General features: G+C 45.2%; 1 protein-coding gene across 5 annotated transcripts in view; it reads right to left on the bottom strand.

Annotated features, from left to right (window-relative positions):
- Nucleotides 1–19,323, bottom strand: part of FGGY (FGGY carbohydrate kinase domain containing) — a 417,013-nt gene that overhangs the window by 244,497 nt on the left and 153,193 nt on the right. For all 5 annotated transcript variants that reach the window (XM_023515082.1, XM_012807209.2, XM_023515085.1 and 2 more), the window contains exon 6: nucleotides 13,567–13,682. In XM_023515082.1, the coding sequence (XP_023370850.1) occupies nucleotides 13,567–13,682 (116 nt within the window). The remainder of the gene's footprint in view (nucleotides 1–13,566; nucleotides 13,683–19,323) is intronic.

The raw sequence follows: 19,323 nt of genomic DNA, 5'->3' as shown, positions 1-19,323 counted from the left end.
ATTATATTTTCATTATAAAATGTTCGTTCAGCTGCAGGGTGCACAACGGGAGAAAAAGGCATGGTCCTGGTCCGGTGAGAGATTACGGAAACTCAGACGCAGTAGATTTAAAGGTGGAGCGTTCTTGATTACAGAGCTATCTGGAGCACAACACTGACAGCACGGGGTAACTGACTAGCTGTGGGGGATAAAGGAGAGGACGGTGTCAAGGGCTTGTACAACAGGGAGATGCTACTATTCACCTAGACTGACAAAACTCAATTAGAACTCCTTCCCCTGGGCTTACAACCAGAAGGCTGAGCCCCGCCAGAGAAAACCCCAGCACAGGCCAGATTCCTCATAAATTCACGACCACCCCTCCGCAGGGTTCTCAGCCACTTGTGACAATCCTCCAGATTTTCTCTAATCATCTTGCTCCCGTATGCTCTGGGGAGAGAGAGAATTTAAACCTTTTCAACCTTTCCACTCTTCTCCAACTTTCAATCCTGTCATCATCTCACCTCCTACTTCACACAGAAGTCACACGAGGGCTGCCCCCCAACTCCGCACTTCCCAGCAGTGCTGGTCATCAGATCCGCACCCGTCCCTGTGCTCTTCCCCTCCATTAAAACTGCATGGCTATCCTCAAGGCCAATGGCTTCTGTCTTCCCTGGACAGTCCAGGACTGACTCTCCCTTCTCTCTGGTGTCAGCACTTAGCACTCCCTCCTGGAACCTTCCCACACTCAGGCAAATCTCCTGCATCTTCCAAAGATGAACCAAACAACCAAAGACTCCCTTTGCTGCCACCCTCTTCCCTTCCCAGTGACTCTTCCCGTGTCTCTTTCTGTCCCTTCCACTCCTATTTTGTAAGAGCTGTCTAAATTTGCTGACTCCATTCTCCCATCTATGATTCCGAGTTCTGACATCTGACACGCTTGGCTAGAACCCAGCCGTGTGACCTTGGCTGATTAACTTCTTTGTGCCTTATTTCCTTCTTCGACAAGCAAGGGGGAGTGGGGTGAGGTGACCACGTATCTCATCCAGTAGTTGTAATATGATAAAGCACAGTAAGTACTTGGCACAGCACCCAAGCTGAGTAAATGTTAGCTGCAGCTACTGTGGTCACGACGGCTTTCTCCTAGGTCTTAGCTTCTGCCCCACTATTATAATGAAATGGCTCTCACACTAAGGTCCCCACAGCAGTATATCAAATGGAATGTCCAGGCTTCATCTCACGTCCTCTCTCAGCCTCCTGGGAGATTGTTTCCTCCGGTCCTAAACTCTCAGGCCTTACGGACTCCCTGTCTCTGCAGACACACCCTCAGCCCCTTCTTGAGCACATCTACCTGGGCTTGAAAGCAAGGGAGTCCTGAAAGCCTTCGCCCAGATCCATCGCTCTTCTCCCAGAGTCTGACACATGTATCGACAGCTTAAATATCATCCATACTGACAGCCTCCAAATCTCTATTTCTACTCTCACCTATCTTCTCAGCACAGGCCCAGCTGTCTTCTCTACGCTTTTATTTGAATATCTCAAAGGCATAAGCTCATTATCACCCCCTCTTTGGTCTTCACCCTCCTCGGAAATGTGTTTGCATGTGTATTCTCCAGCACGGACTCAGCCATTCATTTACCAAATATCTACTCAGTACTCCCTGGGTTCCAGACCTTTCTCTTTTTCTTTCTTTCTTTCTTTTTTTTTTTTTTTTTAAGGCAAGCCTTGTTCTGTGGCCCAGCTTAGACTGCTATGGCATAACCACACCTCACTGTAGCCTCAACCATGTAGGCTCAAGTGATCTCCCCACCCTGGGCTCCCCCAGTGCTGGGATTACAGGTGCAAGCTACCATGCTTGGCCTGTTCTGGAGGTTTTTCTACGCGCTACCTTATCTTAGAAAGTATTTCAGGCAGCTTGTCACTGGTAGGCAAAGATAAAATAAGGTAAATGGGGTTCAAGATTAAATAAAACCAAAGATGGGGACAAAATGAAGTGAGATGAGGCTAGAGATTTGTACGTATGGCTTATGAATTCACCGGAGATGAGTCTCGATTCGCTTTAAATCCTCAAGCAGACAAACTGGTGAGGGATATCTTGTCAGTTACTCAACATGAGGGAGAGATAACAAAGGTAATTATTCAGAAAAACCAAGAGAAACCGAAAATACTTTGGGAACTCAGAACAGACCAGAGTTTTCCCATGAGGTCACATGAAGAGGTCTTTGTGTGAGGTCCTTAAAATTACCAGGTCTCGGCTCGGCACCTGTGGCTCAAGCAGCTAAGGCGCCAGCCACATACACCTAAGGTGGTGGGTTCGAATCCCCAGCCCGGGCCCGCCAAACAACAATGATGGCTGCAACCAAAAAATGGCCGGGTGTTGTGGCGGGTACCTGTAGTCCCAGCTACTTGGGAGGCTGAGACAGGAGACTCGCTTGAGCCTAGGAGTTGGAGGTTGCTGTGAGCTGTGATGTCATGGCACTCTACCCAGGGGGATAGCTTAAGGCTCTGTCTCAAAAAAAAAAAAAAAAATTACCAGGTCTCTACCTGGTACTGTGTTCCCAATGGCAGGTTGTTGAACTGAGGCTCTTAGAGCAGCAGGTCACAACCCACAGGAACTGTATTAAAGGGTAGCGGCATTAGGAGGGTTGAGAATCATTGCTCTTAGACGCTAAGTAACTTGTTTGATAGGGGTCACACAGGTGGTAAATGACAGGCCCAGGATTCAAACTCATGTTTATCTGGCTCCAAAATGCATGTACTTTCCATGAACCTAAAATGCATTTTAAAAATAAATTCCTCTCCCCCACAGTCCTGCATCACCAGTATGTATATCTCCATGTACAATGCTCATGGCAGAACAACACGTGACATAGCAAAAGGTCCATATCCTAAACATCCCCTGAAGTTTCTGTAATTTCCATTTACTTGGAAGTACAGATGCAGATCCTTGCTAGAAAAGACTGGGGGGAGGGAAGCAGAACACGAAGGGTTAATAAACACTGTAAAGTCATTACCTGGTCCCTTAAGTAGCCTCTGATGCGAGAGCGGTGGGCGAAAATTGCAGTAGCTGTTTTGGTTTTTTTTCCCCCCTCCTCCTAATAGATTGTATGTTTCAAAAGCTAAAAGGGCATGAAAATTTAACGGAATTTTTAATGTCTTTCTAGGTTTTACGACACCACAAAGACATCATCTTGGTTCTCATCTCCACAAGAACAGATGGGTAGCAGGGTGCTGGGTCCATGACTCACAACCTCCTCACACCCGCAGAGGCCGTCTGAGCAGCGGGGAAACTTGTGGGATCAATAGGGCTCATGGCAATGCCGGGTCTGCTGGCAAACCAGGGAGCAGGCCATCAGTCAACTGGTGACCTGCCACCCTGGCCACCGCAGCCCGCTGATGTAGATTCTCAGAAAGGTTAGCCTGTGCTGGGAACTGAAAAGGTCACGGGTATCTCGAAGTCACAGCTCCACGGGACCGGGGTGAAGGGCACTGCAGAGGTGCTGCAGAGGCAGAGGTTAAGGGCCACCTCAGAGGCCAAAGCCACCACCTACCAGTTACGTAGCCAAGAGAAGTAAGCAGAAGAGCTATGGCATGTCACATGCAATAGAGAAGGGCAGCCACTCTGAGTGGGTGTCTTTGAAGAACATTGAATTAAGTGAATTATGATAATAGTGGCAGGACATCAGATGCCCAGTGAAGGTCGGGAAGCTAGTCCCAAGTTCATAACATTCATAGTAAGGGGGAAAACCCCAAACTGAATTGTTAATTTGAATGTGATTAAAATGCACGCAGCTTTGCACGGTGTCACGCCATTCCTCCTCCAGAATTCCAAGGAGCTGAGTGGCTCTTCTCCTCCGAGAGCGTATCCTTGGGCTTCCCCTCCCTGTGCTGCCTCAAAGAAAGGGAACACAGAACCTCTGAGGCAGCACTTACCTTCTGCCATCTTGAGTAATCTCCCCCAGGCACCACTGAGGAGGGGCTTGGGTGCTGGACAGCCCTGGACTGGAATCCAGTTCTATAATTTATGAATATTTTCACTTTGGCAAGGTAATTTCATGAGATTAGACAAGCCAAGACTGTTCAATTGTTTCTCAAATTTACTAGCTCTAAAGCATTTAATATCTTTTCCACCTGGGTCCGTCTCCTGTAGATGCAAGGCACAGATGATAGCACATGACTTCAGATACAATCAGGCCAGGAGTGAGGCTCTTGTTGATCTTGACCCGAGCATTGCAGCTGTATCAGCCCGGCACAGGCCTGGCAGGCTGTGCAGCCTCATTGTCAGATGTGCAGACTCTGGAGTAAAACTGACTCTAGCTCTGTTACTTCCTGTGTGACCCTGAACAACTTTGTTAACCTCTCTGTGCCCTGATTTTCTGCATTAGGAAAATGAAGATGATAGTACCTACTGAGGCTTGTTAAGGGAACCAAATAAGTTAATATTTGTAAAGCATGAAGAAGTGACTGGTTAATGTCAGAGATGACGAGTGCTACAAAGAAATACAATAGAGAAACAGTATACCACTGGGGCAGAACAGAGTGTTAGCGCAGGTGGTAAGCAAAGGCTCTTCTCTGACATCTGAGCTGAGAGCTGAACAAAGAGAAAGCAATAACCATGTGAGTATTCTGAGAAGGGCCACGCCAGACAGAGCGTAGGGTTAAAGCAGAAGCTGCAGACACTGGGAATGTCCGAGGGGCAGAAAGGTCCACACTGTAGTTGGACAATGAAATCAATGGAGGTCTGGTAAGCAACATAAGTCAAAGGGGAGGTCACACGGGACTTTCATGAACATGGCAGAGAGTTAAGATACATTTTCCCCCAGCTGCACCAGGAAGCTAGTGGAGGGATTCAGGCAGGGCAGTAACATGATCTGGTCCACATTTCTAAATTTCTAAAGTGTCACTCGTGAGGTGAACAGATTACCAGACAGAAGGGCAGAAACAAGGAGAGTGGCCAAGCGAAGTGGCTCACATCTGTAATCCCAGCACTATCACTCTGGAAGGCCGAGGCGGGAAGACCCCTTGAGCTCAGGAGTTCAAGACCAGCCTGAGTCAGAGCAAGACCCTGTCTCGAGGAAAAACAGAAAAACTAGCCAGGTGTTGTGGCAGGTGCCTATAGTCCCAGTTACTCAGGAGTCTGAGGCAGGAGGATCGCTTGAGGCCAGTTTGAGGTTGCTGTGAGCTATGATGACACTACAGCACTCTACCCAGGCTGACAGAGTGAGACTCTGCCAGAAGAAAGGGGAAGGGAACAAGGAGACCATTTAAGAGGCTGCCACACCAGCACGAGATGAAGGCACTTTGGACCAGGATGGTGAGAGTGATGGGGCAGCAAGGCCTCCTTCTGGGTCCATTTTGGAGCAAAGCAAAAAGGACTCGTTGAAGGATCAAAGGTTAAGCTGCACGAGAGAGAGAGACACTACAGGAATGGCTCCTAGGTTTGGGTGCTGAGTGACGGGGAGAACGGAGGTTCCCGGTACTGAGGTAGAGAAGAACCACAGAGTGCGGTGTGCTGGGTGGCTGGGCTGTGTGGACAAAGCCAGGATTCTGGTTTGGGCCTCAGTCCCCATCACCTACGTACCCATCACACAGGTATTTAATGATGGTGCTACACAGAGGAGACAAACGGCCTCAAAAAATTGACAGCCGTCTGCTTTTGTATCCCGTCTATTAATACTCACAATACACCAGCGATGGCTCAGAAGGATCAAGTACCTCACCTCAAATTCCACATGGCAGAGACGGCATGGCTTGCAGATGGCAGAGCAGGATGGAAATCAGGCCAGTCTGACTCCGGGGACCAGTCTCTTCACTATTAAAACAGACAACTGCTAATCCAGTACTTACTTATTCTACTTTATCTACATCAGTCACCTAAGAGCTTGACTGGTATATTCCCAGATCCAAATGTCCCGGATACTTGGGCAAAGTCCAGTTTCTGCATTAGCTTGGTTAAAGACTGGAAATGGATTTGGAGAATTCACCTGTGATAGGGCTCACCCTCAGAGATGTCTTCTAGTGGTTAGTTCCATTCAGATGACAGCATCAGACTGGCTCAGTGGCCAAAAGTTGTTATAAAAGCTGAAACAGGAGACAGGGCTGGGAGTCGTGGGATAACCATAGGACTAGGGGTCTGAAGAGCTAGTCTCTGGTCTCACCTCTGCACTGAAGTGTTCGAAGACCCAGGAAATCCACCCCCCACCATCCCTAAGGCTCAGTTCCTTTTCTATAAAATGAGGCCATTGGAGGAAAAGTTTTATGATCCTTTTGGGGTTCTGTGAAGTCACTGTTCTCCAGCAGCAGGAAGAGGAGCAGGGGGTCGTCCTCACATTGGGGGGACTTCCAATCATCTTCCAGACACCATATTGAACAGAAGAGCAGTTCCATGAAATCTTGTACACAGCAAAGCCTCTGAAGGCCATTACCTCGCCTTGCCATGATGTGGTCATCACTGCTCCCTTGCCTTGCTGGTTCTGCAGGGTTATTCCTGGAAGGGCCGGCAGCTGAAATAGCAGTTCTGGGAATCTAAGAGGTGGGAGCACAGGGTTGGAACACAGTGTTGAGGGAGCAAATGCTCCTGTCCTCCTGATGCCAAGGTGCACTTAAAAATGATAAGAGTGACCATTTCGGCAGCTTCGTAAACAACACCGTCCTGAGAGGTCTGATATCACACTTCAGCTTCACAGCAACCCTTGATGGGGTGGCTCGGGGGTAACGTGATTTTAGGGAAGAACTGACTTTGGGACACACACATGCACACTCTCTCGTCTCCACAGCAGCTGTCAAACCTCTACCTTGTTCCTGCTGCCCTCAGTCTGTTGACAGCATTGACAGGAGTAGTAGTTAATCACCTATAGAAAGGCATGGCGCGAATCTTGCTACACTGAAGCTCTTACCAGTGGCCCCATCTTCCAGGAAGAATAGAAGTCCCGTTAGAAATCAGCCCTCAGCCTCCTCTTCTGCCTGCCTCCTCTCCTAGCCTCTGTCACTCTTCCTCACCTCACCCCAGCTCCACTAAGCTCCAGTCACACCCAGCGGTTCATGCTCACCCCACCCACTTTCACGCCTGTGCTGTTTCTTCTGCCTTGGAAAACATTTTCCCTCTTTCCTGATAAATTACCATTCATATTGCACAGACATATCTCAAATGCCACATGGTGAGAAGGTTCCTGGTGTCACCACCAGTGCCAGTGGCTTTCTGCTCTGCTTCTCCGGATAGGACTTTGGACATCTGTAAGCTCACTGGAAAACCTTGAGATGGCTGACTCATTTGTCCATCGTGCCCCAGCAGACATGAGATCCCCAAGGGGATGGACCACAGCAATTCACTTTTGCATCCCCAGCTCTTGGCCCAGCACCTGGCTGGACACATGCATGACTGTGCCGATTGCTAACCAGCACACAGCCCTCTAGGCTAGTTTCCATCAGGAAGAGAAGTCTTTTGTTTTTTTTAATTTCAGAATGTTGTGGGGTATAAACGTTTTGATTACATGAATTGCTTTTGTGCAGTCTGAATCCAAGTTAGAAGGGTGCCTATCAACTAGAGAGTGTGCACTGTGCCCATTCGGTGTGGATCTGCCCATTCCCTCCTCCTCCTCCCGCCGGCTTGGTTTCTGCTGAGTTTTACTTCCATGTGTGCACGTGGATTGTTGGCCAATTAGTCCCAATTTGATAGTGAGTACATGTGATGTTTGTTTCTCCATTCTTGTAATACTTCACTTGGAAGAATGGTATCTAGTTGCATCCAGGTTGTTACAAAAGGTATTAGCTCACGATATTTTTTAGGTCTGAGTAGTACTTCATGGTAGACACATACCACATTTTATTAATCCACTTGTGTTGATGAGTACCTGGGTGGATTGCACATCTTTGCAATTGTAAACTGTGCTGTAATAAACATTTGAGGATGTGTGTCTTTTATATAAAATGACTTTTTTTTTTCCTCTGGGTAAATACCTAATAGTGGAATTTCCAGGTCACATGATAAGTCTACTTTTAGTTTTTTGAGGTATTGCTATACTATTTTCCATAGAGGTTGTACTTAGCATTGTTAAAATGTCTAAGTGATCTACAATACCCATCAAAATACCAAGATCATCTTCCACTGATCGAAGAAAAATAGTTCTATGCTTTGTATGGAACCAGAAAAGACCCAGAATAGCCAAAGTAATTTTAGTCAATGAGAACAAATTGAGAGGCATCACTTTAACAGAATTCAAGCTATACTACAAAGCTACAGTAAGCAAAACAGCATGGCACTGACATAAAAACAGAGACATGGGACTACAGACCACAATAGAGAACCCTGATATGAAACTATCCTCGTATTGCCATCTGATCTTTTACAAAGAAAACAAAACCATACATGGGTGAAAAGAATCCCTATTCAATAAATGGTGCTGGGAAAACTGAATAGCTGCATGTAGAGTTTGATTTTTTTCTTTTTCCGACAGAGTCTTACTTTGTCACCCTCGGTAGAGTTCTATGGCATCATAGCTCACAGCAACCTCGAAATCTTGGTCTCAACCATTTCTCTTGCCTCAGCATTTTGAGTTGCTGGGACTACAGGTGCCTGCCACAAAATGCCAGGCTATTTTTAAAGGTGGAGGTCTCAAACCTGTGAGCTCAAGCAATCCACTGGCCTTGGCCTCCTAAAGTGCTGAGATTATTGGCATGAGCCGCTACATCCAGCCTAGACGTTTGATTTTTAAGAATAAAATAAGGTAGTTCAATAGTCAGAGGATATATACTTGCCTTCCACTGGGACCAAAATTAAAAGTACCACCTTTATCAAAAGGGGTAATATCTCAGGGTGAAGGGCAAAGGCAAAGCCTGGTCTGGAGCACTGACAGGGCCAGTGTCCCTCAGGACATGAGAGGCAACTGTAGGACAGGGCACAATAGCCTAGAAGTGGCTGAAATGACCTGTGCCCCAACATTTCTCCAGCCCTCCCAAGATAACTTAGTATAAACAGCATCTATATCCCATGATGCACAGTAGCAACAGCAGTTCAGCAGAGCTCTGAGGACAGAAATGATAACAGTGAATTACACACCTCATTCATATCCAACTGAAAACAGGTTTCACATTCTAAAGAGTGAACAGGTCAGTCCTCATAAACAAGTCCAGTTCTACTGGGCAAATCAGAACATTGAGTATTAGTAGCTTAAAAAGGATTTTACAATACCCACAACTACAGGTGGCATTGCGGATTCAGGCTTCCAACCCTGGTCAGGATGCACACTGCTGGCAGAAACCCCTTTGGTATCCTTCCACAAGGGGATGTCCCCTTCTCTCCGAGATGGAGCAGCATTGAGGTGAATTCTCCAATTTCCTGCCTCTATACTGTCACTTACTCCACCTACAGGAGGAGGGATCATTTTGCTGATCTGTGAGGACGTAACATCCATGATGCTATGTTACAGAGGACGTGGGACCACAGCCTTGAAATGGATTCAGTGCTGGCTTGGCATGTGTCTCTGCTGCACATGTTTGCATGCTCCCCCAACTCATGTTGAAATTTAATTGCCATTATGACAATATTAAAAGGCACGACCTTTAAGGAGTGATCAAGCCCTCATGAATGGATTACTGTTGTTATCTCAGTAGCAGTATCTCAGTATCTCAGTATCTCAAGCCCTCCTCCTCCCTCATGAATGGATTAGTGTTGTTATCTCAGTAGCAGATTCCTGATTACACCGAGCGTGGTCCCCTCTTGCCCTCTCTCACTCCCCTGGCCACACTTGCTATTTTGCCTCCATCATGGGGTGACGCAGGAAGAAAGCACTCACCAGATGCCAAGCAGATGGCTGCACCATGCCCTTGGACTTTCCAACCTCTAGAACCATACAGCCAAATTAATTTCTGTTTATTACAAACCATACCTGAATGCTCAGGTATTCTATTATAGTAGGAGAAAAGGAGCTAAGACAGACTCTCTTCTGAACCACCTGTCCCCAGGCCAGTGAGATCTCTGAGTTCCCATATCAAGCAGATTAAGTACGGCATGCTTCAAGCAAGTACAGCCAGGTTTCTTTTCCTCTTTGTCTCAGCCTGTTAGCCTGCCAATGAGTGGGTAAACCAGTATCATGCTGGTCCCAAGGTCCAGCCAGATTCCAAAAAGAAGCAGGAGGCCTCTCCCTACCACCACCCAAAGCTCTTTGATTCAGACGGAGCAAGGCGAATAATGCACTTTGCTTCAGGTGGGTCTGTGAATTGCCCTCTACTGCTTAGACCTCAGAGCAAAACATGGTGAGCATGAGCACATTTATATCACTAGTTAAGATTCTTTACTTACAGAAATAAACCTGCAGGACAAAAATATCTAATATGTAGCCTCAGCTACTATTGGACTTATTTTACTGTACGGAAAAGTGAAATCCCTAACCTTTCTAAAATAGAGGGTTGTTGTTTTTCTGTTAAAGGCATCTGTAATATTTCCTATCATGGAGCAGTGCCTGAGAGGTTTGCTACAGGGAGGAAGTTGGATGGTAGCTATCATCTGACTCAGGGTATGACTTCCACAACCGTCCCTTCTTAAGTAGGAGGAGTTAGTGAGGGATGACGGTGAACACTGAATTTACAAAATAAATTACCAGTCTCTCTGTCACCTAGTAGTGCCATTTAATTCAGAGAATTTATGGAGGGTCTACTGAGTGTTAGGGCCAACTGAAGCTAAAAAGGGACTTATTTATCAAATCCTTGACTCAAACATATATTCACTCATTCAACAAATATTTTATCAATGTCTACTCTGTGCCAAGTGATTGCACCCAGGGCATCTGACGCCTGAAATACAGTCTCAAAGGGTGAGAAAAAAAAAAAAAAAACAGTTTAAAAAAGCAGCCTCCCTGCCCTCAAGAAACTGTGTTCTTCCAAATATGCTTTATCTTTATGCTTAATCTTCACTTCTGCCTCTCACTTAACAGTTAGTAACTCTGTCTACTTGGGCTTTCTGTTTGTTCTTTGCCTGGTTTCCTTGATCCCAAGTAAGGAATGATCTACAAGCTAACACGCTGAATCCTTCCATATAACAAAGCTTTCTCAGTAATGCAAATAACCACGTTGTATTTCAGCCCTGTTGCACACATGAATTTTCATAAAGTGGCCTACCCCAGGAATACAACAAGGCACTTTTCCCAGGAAGTATAAAGGCAACTGGGACATACAGAAAGAGAGCCTGGATAATCGATTAGAGCAGGTGGGATGCTGCTTCTCTTCCTAAGGGTCCTTTCACCCTGCTGATCTCTTCCTTCCTGTTTGCATTTCATAGATGTTTAGGATTAGATAGGTAACCTGGGAATGATTCACAGGGAACTGAAGGGCAAGATTTATGGACGCAGATCATTTTATTGGACACAGATCATTTTAGTGTTAGGGATATATAATCCCCCTACCAGAAAACTAGGTTTGGGTTTTCTCTATCATCTCTGAACATTAAATCAACCAGTGTAGTTTCAATTGTAAGGAAATATCTCGATATTCTTTTGATCCACAAACTATTTTTTCCTAACTTAGTATAATGTTCCCAAACAAAATCATCCAAATATTTCCTTGAATTAAGGCATTAGGAAGTAATATTTAAGCTTTGGAAACTTGCTTGTAGTTACTTAAAACACTGTAAATTTTTCCCCTGTCCTTGAAATGCACCATATAAATATTGCATTCGATCCTTAACTTACACTTCATAAATAATTTATTTCAAAAATATTCCTCCATAAGGCCATCACAGTTGCTGAGGTGTTCAGTTTTCGGGTAAAGCATTTATTTACTGCATGAGCCCAGGAAGGCTGGTAAAGACTTGGCTAAAAGCTGCACATGGAGCGAATTATGGTAATTGTATTAATGCTCAAATCCACCAGGCTCAATGCTCAAATCTGCTAAAAGGTTTTGTACTAGATTGCCCACATCTTGACGGGCAATGAGGCCACTGGAAATGTTTAACACTTTAGAGGGAAATTTCCGAGATTCACTCTTCATCGTTCCAAGAATTGCTAAACAATGTCTGGAGGTAGCTTCCAGAGGAGCTTCTGAAAGTCACAACAGACAAGAAACATCCTCTCAAATGCCTTCTGCTCTGGGTTCAGACTAAACCTTCAGGCACAAGTCACCAGAATGAAAATCAAAGGGAACTATTACACAATTAATTTTGAAGAATGGGTAAGTTTTAATTCATGGACAGCAATATTCTGCTTAATGATCTGCCTCCTTAGGACATCCATTAAAAATCCATTAACTTAACAGCCAAAATCTAATAAAGTTACTCTGGAAATTTTCTAGTAGATTAACATTATAGAGTCCTAATGACTATTTCTTGTAGACATTGCTCTATTAGGAGAGCTAATATGCTAATTAAACATGTGTATTGGGTGAGGTGGAGAAAAAGAGCAGAAAGATGTAAAAATAATCAGAAAACCAGAGTTGGACCCAAGTTTCCAAAGATGGTGCTAAATTCAATAAATATCATTATAGCTTTTAAAAGCAAAAGCAAAAATTGCCAGCCACCCAGTATCAACCATCGTGATCATGAACGCATCCACTTAAATTAATCAAGTAATTCAGCTATGAAAATATGTCATGCTCCACACTACTACTGGCAATATAAAGGAAAATAAAGGAAAATTCTTATGTTAAGGAGCTCACAGTCTAGTGCGGGATCAGGACACATAAACAGATAAGCAGTATGTACTACAGTAAAGTTATTTTCAATATATCATGGGACTACTCAGTACGAAACAAGCAACTTTTTTGAGGGGGGTATCTGATTTTAAAAATCACTTGAACAATTAAGTGATTGAAGCTGAAATTTGTACTCCCATAACATGGGGTCCTTCTAGGCTTCCCAGTGGGAGGGTTCAATCTGGACTTATTTACTGGTTGTGCACAGCTGGACAGGTCAGTAATCCGATTCTCACCTGTAAACAGGGTAACGGTGCTTTTGTTAGTAGTTGGGAGAACTACATGGAACGAGGTAGGTGAAACACTTAAGAGTAGTGGTTCTCAACCTGGGGGTTGCAACCCACAGGAACTGTATTACAGGGTCGCGGCATTAGGAAGGTTGAGAACCACTGACGTAGAGAAATGTGCTTGGCATACGGAAGGCGAGATTTACCACCTGGTCATCTCTATGTGAAGCTGGGAGTGTGGGGCCCTAAGGCCTGCGTCAGGGACCCCTGGCTCACGCTCCAATTTCTGTCTTGCTCCTCATTTTGATCTTTTCAGTTTTATCCTTTCTTGACCCTAGCCTTGCCTTGTGCCATGATCCTGATTCACAAAACTATTTTTCTTGTACTGACGCAAACAGCCCCTTGACTATGCTATTCTCAACTGCTCCATCTTCTTCTTCTGATTCTGTACTTTAATGCAGATTTTCATAGCACCCGTCTCTGTTCAGTTCACGTAAGCCCTACGGCAAGGGCCTACGAGTCACAATTGACTTACCTCTCCTAGAAAAACAGAACTGTATTCCCATACAGTAATGCATACAAAAACAAGAAACAAAAGACAAACCACAGTAACCAAAAAACCGCTCGCAGGTATTTTCACATGTACATACATATGCCCGGTCTTACGACTTCTTTGTTATTTTACCTATTTTGTTATAATTATCTGCAACAATGTCTTCCAAACCAACCATCTTCCAGAAACTGTCATCCCAGCCTTTCTCTGCTGAGTAGGTCCACTTGCACACCAAGGAGCAGAGAGACCTGTGAAAACAGGAGACAGGAGGAAGCAACAATATGAGCTAGGCAGGCTTCCTTCACATGCTGCCAAACACCCGCCCGGACAGCTGCAGTCGTGCTGGAGAAGTCAAATAAACCAACACAGACAATGCATATCCCTATTTGGATTTCAAAAATCTCCATATATACCTGTTGATTACGGATAGAACCTTTTTTCACTGTCAAAAATGAAACAGCCTTTTATTTGGATCCTGATAAAACTGTACATAAGAACATTTGTATTTATATCTCTATTTATGTGATATTTGTGAGACAATCAGAAATCATAACACTAATAAAACTGAATTATTAAATTTTAGATATAATATTGGCAGTTGTGGCTATGTTTAAAAAAAGGCTCCAAGCCAGGCATGGTGGCACACACCTGCAGTTCCAGGTGCTCAGGAGGCTGAGGCAGGAGGATTGCTTAAACCCAGGAGTTTAGGCTAGCCAGGAAATATAGTAAGATCTTACTCCTTAAAAAGAGGTGAGGAGGGGGTGGTGCCTATGGCTCAAAGGAGTAGGGCGCCAGCCCCATATGCCAGAGGTGGTGGGTTCAAACCCAGCCCTGGCCAAAAACTGCAAAAAAAAAAAAACAGAGGTGAGGAGGAGATTTCTCATCACTCAGAGATACATACTGAAAATTTTAAGTATGAAATGATAGGATATTTAGGATTTGCTTCAAGATAATATGAGAAGGTGAAATGAACGGCTAATCCTGTGGTTGGGGCAGGATTAGCCAAGGATTGCTGTTGGCTGGTCGGCTCAGTGAGGGGTTCACAGGTGATCATTACTCTCCTCTGTCTTCTTTTTTACATGTTCAAAATGCTCTCTAATAAAATAGTTTTAAAAAGTGATGGATATGGGCCTTCTAGTCTAAAGCAATAAGGGGTTTAGACTTGAATGCTGAAGGGTATTTTTCTTTCCAGCTTCATTTCTCCTCAATTCAGCCTTAACCTACAGTCTAACAATAAAAAAAATTATTTGAAGTTCTCTGAAAAAGTCATGTTTTTAGGCCAGTCTCAATGGCTTCCTCCCAGCACTCTGGTAGGCTGAGGCAGGTGGATTGCTTGACCTCAGGAGTTGGAGACCAGCCTGAGCCAGAACAAGACTCCGTCTCTACTAAAAATAGAAACTGGGTGTGTGGCAGGTACCTGAAGTCCAACTACTCAGGAGGCAGAGGCTGAGGCTGGAGGCTAAGGCAGGAGGCTGGCTTGAGCTCAAGAGCTTAGTTTGCTGTGAGCTAAGATGATGCCACAGCACTTGAGCCAGGAGGACGGAGTGAGACTGTCTCAAAAAAAGAAATTAAAAAATAAAGTCACATTTCTATACACTTCTGTGGCTTTGCCCTGCTCTTACCAAGATAGGGAAATTAGAAAAACACTCCCCCCGCTTCCGGACTCTTCTAATTCAAACTCTTCCCTCAGCCTAGACTGAGACTCTAGTTCCGGGTTAGGCCCCCTCGGACCCCCAGGACAGGGAGAGTATCTTGTAGCTCAGCCCTGACCAAGCTGTGCGATTAACGCTTCTTTATCCATCTTCCCTACAGTCCTGCTGCCTTCCGATTGTTCACCATGTTGTAACCCGGGAAAACCTCACGAAACACAATCTGCCACATCAATCTCTGATTTATAAACTGTTGGAACAAAACCAGCCCTGCTCATCTCGGCCTCACCAGTATCTCAGCCTCCCTCGGAATACGTCACAGCACACTGAAGACTGTCAGAATGGAAGCCTTAAGGAATGGAGATGCTCTGTCTCCTCCTCACGGGTAAACGGTAAACCCGGGAGCTCGCACAGTTTTAAACACAGCCCACATCTACTCACTGGTGCAACAGTCTGGGCGTACCCCACCGGTTTCCTCATTCCCTCACACACTTAACAATGGCCCGTGTTCCGTTACTACACTCCTACAAGGATGCTGGGCCTCAGGGAACCAGCGGTACGCAAAAGACTTGATCCTCTCCTGTCACAGAAGCTGAGAGTTTAGCTGGAGACAGAAACCGATCAAACCACCACAACTAAAACCAATACCAGCAGATAGACATAAAATGCTCCGGAGGAAGTGGGGGGGTGGTGGGGATGAAAGCCTTTAGCAGAAGAACCTGATGTAATCTGGTGGGGGCGGGGGCAGAAATATCCGGGAGGGCTCCATAGAGGAGGTGGCATTGAGTAAAGCCTGAATGTCTTCTGAAAGCCAATAAATGTCATCTATCATTAATGATTCCTTAGATAAGGTACAGATGGCGGAGCACACTGAGCTGCGCTAAGTGGCAGAGGCTGTCAAAAATTGGCACACACATTTTAGGAAAGGAAAACACTGTTCAATTTGTAATATGCAAGTCACGTTTGCCTTCTGCAATTAAGAGGCATTCAACGTGACTCGTATTCATCTCCTGTTATTAGTATATATTAAGCATTAGAACGTCAATACAGTTTTTTCCTTTCTTCAAGTCTGCATACATTTTGGGGGCACCCTCTATATACAGTGGTCACCCAGTAGAAACTTAATGTACTGCTGTGTATTATTCCCGTCATCTAAGTGAGATTTTTTAATGTATGGAGAAGGTGGCCACCTATGGAACAGGTGCTGAAACGGCGGGCGTGCAGACAGAGGTGAAATTCCTCCAGCACCATGTCGGAAATGCTGACTTTTGCATTTGCTCTGACAGCTCCCTAGAAAGAGAAATAGTGTGAAAAGACAGTCCAGAGAAACTGTCTCCAGTGACCCAGCCACACAGGACAACTCGATGCGAAAGCCCCATCATGTGTGCAGACGGCTATTCCTCCGCCTTCCTTCCATCTTCATTGATTATCGCTCCTTTCACCCACCCTTGTCTACTTGGCAAATTCCAAGTCACCCTTCAGGTCCAGATCTGTCTCTGTGCCAGTTTCCCTGCTACCTTCAAGCTAAACTCAGGCTCTCTCCTTTCCGTTACAAGTCGGAAAGACCACGCTAGTTTTTAACAGTGGAGGTAGCCTGAGCTCCTGGCCACAGTCTCCATCCCTCCACAAGTCCATGTCCTGTGCTGTGTGGCTATGAGTGCCCCACACCCTCCTCCTCTCACTGCAAGGCGGTGGGCAGGGCCTCCCCTCCCACCTCTAGACTTTGGATTCCGTCACCTACTGAAAAGTGAGTGCACACCTGCTCCTAGTCTAGGCCTCAAGAGATTTTAGGTGCCTCTGCTTACTCTCTTGAACCTCTGGCAATGCAAGGAGCAGATACCTGGGATACCGTGCGGGGCCCATGAGGTGGGTAAGAGCTACTTGGAGAAGAACAGTGAAGCCCCAACTGGGCAGACACCCCCAGGATGTCTTGGACAGGCAACATAGACCCCAGTAGGGAAGCCCAACCGAGCCCAGGTAATGCACCAGATCATGAGCCAAGTGAATGGTGACCGCACTTGCTGTGCTCTGTGACAGAGCGAGTTAAACGACTCAGCACTTTACAGTGCAACTAAGTTAATCCAGGTAGGTTTCTTTCGCCGTAAAGGAAGGGTAAAGGAAGGGGTGGAGATGTCTTAGTCCTCACGGGTGGAGAGCGTGCTTGGAGTGAAGACGAGGCAGGAAATTTTATGACTACACGTGACTTTGGCAACTCCATCCTCCATCAGGATTATTCAAACTCCATAAGGGTCCAATTCATTTGGGTCTCAGTAAATCAAACTGGTGGATAACACGAATGAGCTTTTAAGCAAGAGAAATGGCGAAGTTTAGAGAGTGCATCCGAGGCCACAGGCTCTCCAGAACTCCCAGGAGAGAAAGTACAGGATCTCATTTTGTTAGCGGGTAAAAGCCAGATATTAACAGCAGAACAAAGGTTTGCCTCTCCCTGAAGCCTCTATTCAGACAAGTGTTTTCCCACCACCCCCACTCCCGTCCCCTTCCCCCCTCGCCTGAGTTTCAGTGGAAAATTTGACCTCCCCCACAGCTATTCACCTTCAGGCAAGCAGCACCTACCAGCCCATTATGCCACACCGCCTCTCCACCCTTGCTTTGTAGGACTAGAATTAGAGATGAGGCCTTAGAGAGTCAGAGGCTGCACTGCAGGCTGACCCCAGGGTCAACAGCCATAAGGAATGCTGCCCCTGCCCAGGCCCCTCTAAGAGAGAAGGGCCACTCTCTGCTTGCCTGTTGGTTCACTGCTGGCCAGAATGCCAGGGCAGAAACTCCCATTCCTTTCATTGATATCAGATTTGTTAATGCCACATCGACTCTGAATACCTATGCGAAAGTCAAAATAACACGAACCAAGAGTGGACAAAACAGAAACAAATAACTAATTTGCGGGGACTAGTTCACCTGAAGGAAGATCAGAACATCTGTAAGAGGCAAGTCCCACCAAAGTAGAAATTATGAAAACACTGGAAGAAAACATCACCAATGAAAACAGTGAGAAGGAGAAGAACGGAAGAAAGACTTTCCAGAACTATAGACGCCGACTTTAAGATTAAATTCAAAATTTCCAAAGGAGAACTAAAAAAACCATGGGCACTGATGAAAATCAAATTAACATTCTGAGGATCAAGTGAATGAAATATTTAGAAGTAGCGAGGAAACACAGAGACGGAAATCATGAAGGGAGAGAGAAGAGGCTTAGAGGACAGATCCAGCAGCCTCGCAGGAGAATAACAGGAATTCCAGGAAAAAAGTAGGAGAGAGAGACACATGCAACTGACTCAGGGAGAAAGACAAAGAAAAGAAGGGGTGAGAGAAAGAAAAAAAATAAAAAAAATAAAAAAAAGAAGGGATGAGAGAAATCTTATAATTAAATGAATACGGGGCTGGATATTTTACTATACTGAGCTGAAGTAAGACCGAAGCCTGCAGATTAAAAGTCTCATTAAGTCCAGGAAGTGAATCCAGGAAATACTTGAATTTCAAGAGTAAACAGAAAATTATACAAGCTTCCAGACTGCAAGCAAAAGTTATTAATACTTAACAAAGGCAAGGGATTCAGACTAGCTGAAGGCATTCTCATCTATAACTTTGGAATGGAACAGACATTGGAATAATGTACAGACTGAAAAGGAAAACTGATCCAAGAATCCAAGAATCCTACACCCAGACAAAACATGATTCAGCTGTCAGCAGAAAAAGAAAAACATTTTCAACGTGAAAGGATTCAGAACGTAAAGTCCCATCACACTCTCTGAGAACAGTACCTGAGAAAGAACACAACCCGATAACGGTTCAGGGCAGCTGTCTCGACCTGGTGGAAATCAGAGGCTGGAGGAATGAGCAGACACTGACATTCGTTCATTCTCTCTCTCTCTCTCTCTCTCCCCCTCTCTCTCGTGTGTGCGTGTGTGTGCATGTATGTGTACAAACATGCTTGCATATACACACAGAAACATATATAGACACACAAACACACACATTTTTATTATTTTTTTATTAAATCATTGTACATAAATACTATCATGGGGTACAATATACTGTTTCTGTATACAATTTGAAATACTTTCATCCAACTGGTTCACATGACCTTCATGTCTTTTTCTTAGTTATTGTGTTAAAACATTTATATTCTACATTTAGAGAGATTCACATGTACCCTTACAGGATGAACCACAGGCGTGATCCCACCAATCACCCTCCCTCCACCCGCCCTCCTCCCTCCCCT

Source organism: Otolemur garnettii, unplaced genomic scaffold (genome assembly GCF_000181295.1).
Source record: "Otolemur garnettii isolate 467f Iridium unplaced genomic scaffold, OtoGar3 scaffold00066, whole genome shotgun sequence".
In the NCBI taxonomy this organism is placed as follows: domain Eukaryota; kingdom Metazoa; phylum Chordata; class Mammalia; order Primates; family Galagidae; genus Otolemur; species Otolemur garnettii.
This window is presented reverse-complemented; position numbering and strand designations above follow the sequence as displayed.